The sequence below is a fragment of the Anoplopoma fimbria genome, unplaced genomic scaffold, assembly GCF_027596085.1.
Source record: "Anoplopoma fimbria isolate UVic2021 breed Golden Eagle Sablefish unplaced genomic scaffold, Afim_UVic_2022 Un_contig_9342_pilon_pilon, whole genome shotgun sequence".
In the NCBI taxonomy this organism is placed as follows: Eukaryota; Metazoa; Chordata; class Actinopteri; order Perciformes; family Anoplopomatidae; genus Anoplopoma; species Anoplopoma fimbria.
The window spans coordinates 1-7,500 of record NW_026553949.1 but is presented as its reverse complement, the minus strand read 5'-3'; the positions used below and the strand labels follow the sequence as shown (position 1 = coordinate 7,500).

Sequence of the window (7,500 nt, the reverse complement as noted above, 5' to 3'; positions counted from 1 at the left end):
TCTGTTAGTAGAGACTCTTCCTACAAAATAAAAGCTTCATACAGAGTCACCCTGTGAACAAACTCAGTAAATACAGTGTAAGTGGAGACGACGTGTGATTATAGAGGAATGTTCTCCAGCATGTTCTGATGCTTCACAGTCGAGGATCATGTTTCTAAAAACGTGGAGCTGTTTATCTTTATTTTCTACATAAAAACATGAAACATGAAAAGACTAAACACAGAAAAACAAAACATGTTCATGTAGAAACAATAAAAGACACACAAAGAAATGTGTGTGTGTGTGTGTGTGTGTGTGTGTGTGTGTGTGTGTGTGTGTGTGTGTGTGTGTGTGTGTGTGTGTGTGTGTGTTACCTCGTTACTGCACGTGTGCAGACCGTCACCATGAAGCAGCAGCCGACGATCACCCAGCCCCATCCTCCGTCCGGAGGCGACACCACACCGCTCCGCCGCTTCCCATCAACCATTGCTGCAGCTGTGCAGTGAACCAGAGAACCTTTGGTCCTGGTCCTGGTCCTGGTCCTGGTCCTGGTCTCGAGTCCTGACCCAGAGGGGTCTGGTTCCAGAGAATAACCCTCTGTCTTGGTCTCTGGCTTCAGATCTGGTTCTCTCCTTCAGAAGTGGATTCAAAGAAGTGGATCTGAGTCCTCCAGGTGTCCAGTTGGACTCAGGACTCACTCCTCCTCCTCCGAAGAGAGGAGACCGGCCGGGTGGAGCTGAGTAGCAGTGAACAAAGAGTAGAGAACAAACGTCCCCTTCTCTCTGAGACCCCGGTTAAGAAGCTTCTTGGGTCAATAAGTCACCAGCTGACCTTCAATCATTAACTCTGGAGGTGATGAGATATTAACCAAGCGCTCCCAGATGCTTCTCAACCCCTAAATCCTCTGATGTCCGAGAACCAAGTGCTCCCTCCTTTATAGCATCAACAACATGTGCGACTGAGACAGGGAGTGCTTCATTCACTGCATCCCCCCCAAGGGAGGGTTCAGCTGGGAATAGGCTCACTTCAGGTGTCGGGTGTCAGAAAAGAAGCGCACCCAGACAGTCAAGTTTAATGGACAGGAGTCCACATCCCAGAGTGTTTATTTATGTCCTCAGAGGCGTTCAGTGACACAGCAGGACCAGGACCCAACAGGGTCAGGACCAGGGCCAAACAGGGTCAAGACCAGGACAAAACAAGACCAAGACCAGGACAAAACAAGACCTAGACCAGGACCCAACAGGGTCAGGACCAGGACAAAACAGGACCAAGACCAGGAAAAAACAGGACCAAGACCAGGGCCAAACAGGGCTAAACATTTGGCCTCACGTTCTTGCCAGTAAAATAAAAGGCTTTAAGCTTAAAACTTTTTTTTTCAAAATAAAGTTCATGAAGCTGCTGAAACAAAGTGAGAACTCAACATGAAGAGTTCTATTTGAGATAAACAACCAGGTGAGGAGGTCAGGACTGCTGGAGGACTTCCTCTGATACACTGAGCTCCTCTCTCCTCCTCTTCATCTCCATCTTCATCTCCATCTTCATCTTCATCTCCATCTCCATCTTCATCTTCATCTCCATCTCCATCTTCATCTTCATCTCCATCTTCATCTTCATCTTCATTTCCATCTCCATCTTCATCTTCATCTCCATCTTCATCTCCATCTCCATCTTCATCTTCATCTCCATCTTCATCTTCATCTTCATCTCCATCTCATCTCCATCTTCATCTCCATCTTCATCTTCATCTTCCATTAATGCACATTATTAACTTTGCTTCTTCCCCAGAGTCTTTTCAATTCCTTTTATTTTGTAGAGCCCAAAATCACAAAATACAAATTTGCCTCAGAGGGCTTTAAAATCTGTTCAACATATGACATCCTCTGTCCTTAGACACATCCTCTGTCCATCCCTCTGTCCTTAGACCCTCACATCCTCTGTCCTTAGACCCTCACATCCTCTGTCCTTAGACCCTCACATCCTCTGTCCTTACACCCTCACATCCTCTGTCCTTACACCCTCACATCCTCTGTCCTTACACCCTCACATCCTCTGTCCTTAGACCCTCACATCCTCTGTCCTTAGACCCTCACACCCTCTGTGTAGTAGTAGGGTAGCCACAGGAGTAGTACTAGTACTCGTCAAAACAATAACGTATATTAATAACATTTATTGTATAATATGTTTTATTTATCATCTGTTCTATGTAGTTGAGCTGCTGCAACACCCGTATTCCCCCATGGGGATCAATAAAGGAATATAATAATAATAATAAGTATATATATATATATATATATATATATATATATATATATATATATATATATAGACGTATAATTAGCATTAGCCTGCTGTTATTGGGTGTCTACTACTAACTTTTTTGTAGTTTTTGTTATGCACTTGTAGTTTTTTTATTCAACGTTGAATTATAAAATGTATTTTTAAGAAGCGACCCTTTTATTCTGAAACTGTTCTTTATTTGTATCGGCTTTTATTTTGTATGATTTAAAACGGAAGCTACCTATTTAACAGAATGCGTGTTTCCGTTTTGTGAGGTAATGAATCAGATACTTTTATTAGTGATCAGATACTTTATTGGTGATCAGATAACGTTATTAGTGATCTATAAGTGATCAGATACTTTATTAGTGATCTATAAGTGATCAGATACTTTATTAGTGATCTATAAGTGATCAAATACTTTATTAGTGATCAGATACTTTATTAGTGATCAGATACTTTATTAGTGATCTATAAGTGATCAGATACTTTATTAGTGATCTATAAGTGATCAGATACTTTATTAGTGATCAGATACTTTATTAGTGATCGATACTTTACTAGTGATCAGATACTTTATTAGTGATCTATAAGTGATCAGATACTTTACTAGTGATCGATACTTTACTAGTGATCTATAAGTGATCAATACTTTACTAGTGATCTACTAGTGATCGATACTTTACTAGTTCTCTTACCATTGTTATGCCGATGACACCCAGCTGGTCTTGTCATTTCCTCCCGGTGACACCCAAGTGGAGGCACGCATTGCTGCGTGCTTGGCTGACATCTCGAGGTGGATGGCGACACACCACCTGAAGCTCAACCTGGACAAAACCGAGCTACTGTTCCTCCCGGGGAAGGGTTGCCCCGCACCGAGACCTGTCCATCACCATTGATGATGCCGTGGTGACGCCAACTCGGACGGTGAGGAATCTGGGTGTGACCCTGGACGACCAACTGTCGTTCTCAGCAAACATTGCATCGGTCACACGCTCCTGCAGATTCCTCCTCTACAACATCAGGAGGATTCTCCCCTTCCTCACTGAGGAGACGGTGCAGGTGCTCTACAGGCTCTGGTCATCTCCCGCCTGGACTACTGCAACTCACTACTTGCCGGAGCCCCGGCGTTGGCCATCAGACCTCTGGAGCTCGTCCAGAAAGCTGCAGCTCGTCTGGTGTTCAATCGCCCCAAGTTCTCCCACACAACTTCCCCTCCGTTCTCTACACTGGCTCCCTGTAAGAGCTCGCATCCAGTTTAAGACTCTGGTGCTAGCCTACAGGGCAGTGAAAGGAACAGCTCCTTCCTATCTCCAGGCCTTGGTCAAGCCCTACACCCCTGCCCGACCACTTCGCTCTGCTGCCTCGGGCGACTGGTTGCCCCCGTCGCTCAGAGGTCCCTCCGGCCGATCCACCCGGTCACAGCTTTTTCTGTCCTGGCCCCTCAGTGGTGGAATGAACTCCCCACCGACGTCAGGACAGCAGAGTCGCTGCCCATCTTTAGGCGCAGGCTGAAAACTCACCTCTTCAAGAAGTACTACCCTGAGCCTTCCTCGTAGCACTTATTGCACTCGTATTAGTTGTTGCACTTACTGTATTTGTATCAGTTCGCTGCACTTATTGAATTTGTATTTGTTTACTGCACTTATCCTATTCGTAGTAGTTTGTAGCACTTACTATATTCGGATTAGTCTGTTGCAATTATTGTTTTCGTAGTAATTTGCCTCTGCACTATACTTTTGCTCTGGCTTATGCTTTAAGATGCTTGTTTAAGAAAGGAGATGCACTTATGACTTCTGGTGACTAGTAGTTCTCTTGAATACCTATGTTGAATACACTTCCTGTAAGTCGCTTTGGATAAAAGCGTCTGCTAAATGACTGTAATGTAATGTAATGTAATGTAATGTAGTGATCTACTAGTGATCAATACTTTACTAGTGATCGATACTTTACTAGTGATCGATACTTTGCTAGTGATCAGATACTTTACTAGTGATCTACTAGTGATCAATACTTTACTAGTGATCGATACTTTACTAGTGATCAGATACTTTACTAGTGATCGATACTTTACTAGTGATCAGATACTTTACTAGTGATCAGATACTTTACTAGTGATCAATACTTTACTAGTGATCTACTAGTGATCGATACTTTACTAGTGATCGATACTTTACTAGTGATCGATCCTTTACTAGTGATCTACTAGTGATCGATACTTTACTAGTGATTGATACTTTACTAGTGATCTACTTTAGTGATCTATAGTGATACTAGTGATCGATACTTTACTAGTGATCTACTAGTGATCGATACTTTACTAGTGATCGATACTTTACTAGTGATCGATACTTTACTAGTGATCTACTAGTGATCGATACTTTACTAGTGATCTATTAGTGATCGATACTTTACTAGTGATCGATACTTTACTAGTGATCTACTAGTGATCGATACTTTACTAGTGATTGATACTTTACTAGTGATCTACTAGTGATCGATACTTTACTAGTGATTGATACTTTACTAGTGATCTACTAGTGATCGATACTTTACTAGTGATCGATACTTTACTAGTGATCTACTAGTGATCGATACTTTACTAGTGATCGATACTTAACTAGTGATCAGATACTTTACTATTGATCTACTAGTGATCAATACTTTACTAGTGATCTACTAGTGATCGATACTTTACTAGTGATCGATACTTTACTAGTGATCTACTAGTGATCGATACTTTACTAGTGATCGATACTTTACTAGTGATCGATACTTTACTAGTGATCGATACTTTACTAGTGATCAATACTTTACTAGTGATTGATACTTTACTAGTGATCAATACTTTACTAGTGATTGATACTTTACTAGTGATCAGATACTTTACTAGTGATTGATATTTTACTAGTGATCAATACTTTACTAGTGATCGATACTTTACTAGTGATTGATCAGATACTTTACTAGTGATCGATATCTTTTTACTAGTGATCGATACTTTACTAGTGATCAGATACTTTACTAGTGATCTGTTAGTGATCAGATACTTTACTAGTGATCAGATACTTTACTAGTGATCAATACTTTACTAGTGATCGATACTTTACTAGTGATCGATACTTTACTAGTGATCAGATACTTTACTAGTGATCAATACTTTACTAGTGATCAGATACTTTACTAGTGATCAGATACTTTACTAGTGATCGATACTTTACTAGTGATCAGATACTTTACTAGTGATCAGATACTTTACTAGTGATCGATACTTTACTAGTGATCGATACTTTACTAGTGATCAATACTTTACTAGTGATCTACTAGTGATCAATACTTTACTAGTGATTGATACTTTACTAGTGATCGATACTTTACTAGTGATCAGATACTTTACTAGTGATCAGATACTTTACTAGTGATCAGATACTTTACTAGTGATCGATACTTTACTAGTGATCGATACTTTACTAGTGATCATACTTTACTAGTGATCGATACTTTACTAGTGATCAGATACTTTACTAGTGATCAGATACTTTACTAGTGATCAGATACTTTACTAGTGATCGATACTTTACTAGTGAGATACTTGATCGATACTTTACTAGTGATCAGATACTTTACTAGTGATCTACTTTACTAGTGATCGATACTTTACTAGTGATCAATACTTTACTAGTGATCGATACTTTACTAGTGATCTACTAGTGATCGATACTTTACTAGTGATCAATACTTTACTAGTGATCAGATACTTTACTAGTGATCGATACTTTACTAGTGATCAATACTTTACTAGTGATCAGATACTTTACTAGTGATCAATACTTTACTAGTGATCGATACTTTACTAGTGATCGATACTACTAGTGATACTAGTGATCAGATACTTTACTAGTGATCGATACTTTACTAGTGATCAATACTTTACTAGTGATCGATACTTTACTAGTGATCAGATACTTTACTAGTGATCAATACTACTTTACTAGTGATCAGATACTTTACTAGTGATCAATACTTTACTAGTGATCAGATACTTTACTAGATACTTTACTAGTGATCGATACTTTACTAGTGATCAATACTAGTTACTAGTGATCAGATACTTTACTAGTGATCATACACTAGTGATACTTTACTAGTGATCATACTTTACTAGTGATACTTTACTAGTGATCTACTTTACTAGTGATTGATACTTACTACTAGTGATCGATACTTTACTAGTGATCGATACTTTACTAGAGGAGGAACTACCTCTCTGGTTTTATTAGTTGTAGTTTTATGGAAACTATTTTGAAAAACCCCGGAAGCGCGTCGCTGCCCGGCGGAGGTCAAAGGTCATCCCGGAACATCAACACCGTGACGTCACCGCCATGTCGCCCTGCTCCCGCACGGTGTTCGCGCTGCTGCTGACCCGCATGTGCTGCTCCTCCGCGGGCCCGCGCATCCCGCACATCGCCGCTTACTTCGGCACCAAGACCCGCTACGAGGACGCGCACCCGCGGCTGCTGGGACGCGCTGCGGGCGGACGGCTCGGCGCTCAGACCGCCGGCCGCAGCCCGCTGCTCCCCGCTGCACCTCACCGCGCTGCTGCGGCACGGCAGCCGCTACCCCACCGCGCCGCTCGTACGACGCATGCGGCAGCTCAGCGAACTGGTCCGCAGGGAGGGGGGGCACCGGGGGGCTGCAGGACCAGAGCGGCTGGGACATGTGGTACACAGAGGACATGGACGGTGAGAATACACACACACATGTATATATATATATATATATAAATACATACATACATATATAAATACATCCATCCATCCATCTCCTCCGCTTATCTGGGGCCGGGTCGCGGGGGCAGTAAGCCAAGGAGGCTCCTCCAGACGTCCTTCTCCCCAGTAACACTTTCCAGCTTCCTCCTGGGGAACCCCGAGATGTCCTAGGCCAGACGAGATATATATAATCTCTCCAGCGTGCTCTGGGTCTACCGGCCTCTTACCACCAGTTGGACGTGCCTGGAAAACCCCAAAGGGAGGCGTCCAGGAGGCATCCTGATCAGATGCTGAACCACCTCAGCTGGCCCCTTTCGACGCGGGCGGAGCAGCGGCTCTACTCCGAGCTCCTCCGGATGTCTGAGCTCCTCACCCTATCTCTAAGGCTGAGCCCAGCCACCCTACGAAGGAAGCTCATTTCGGCCGCTTGTATTCGCGATCTCATTCTTTCGGTCACTACCTAAAGCTCATGACC

General features: G+C 42.5%; 1 protein-coding gene across 1 annotated transcript in view; it reads right to left on the bottom strand.

The window, feature by feature from the left end:
• LOC129116970 (monocarboxylate transporter 12-B-like) overlaps positions 1 to 466 on the bottom strand; it is a gene marked incomplete at its 3' end in the record, with an annotated part of 3,163 nt that extends 2,697 nt beyond the window's left edge. The window contains exon 1 of the mRNA XM_054627579.1: positions 354 to 466. Within this exon, the coding sequence (XP_054483554.1) occupies positions 354 to 466 (113 nt within the window). The remainder of the gene's footprint in view (positions 1 to 353) is intronic.
• Positions 467 to 7,500: the final 7,034 nt, after the last annotated feature.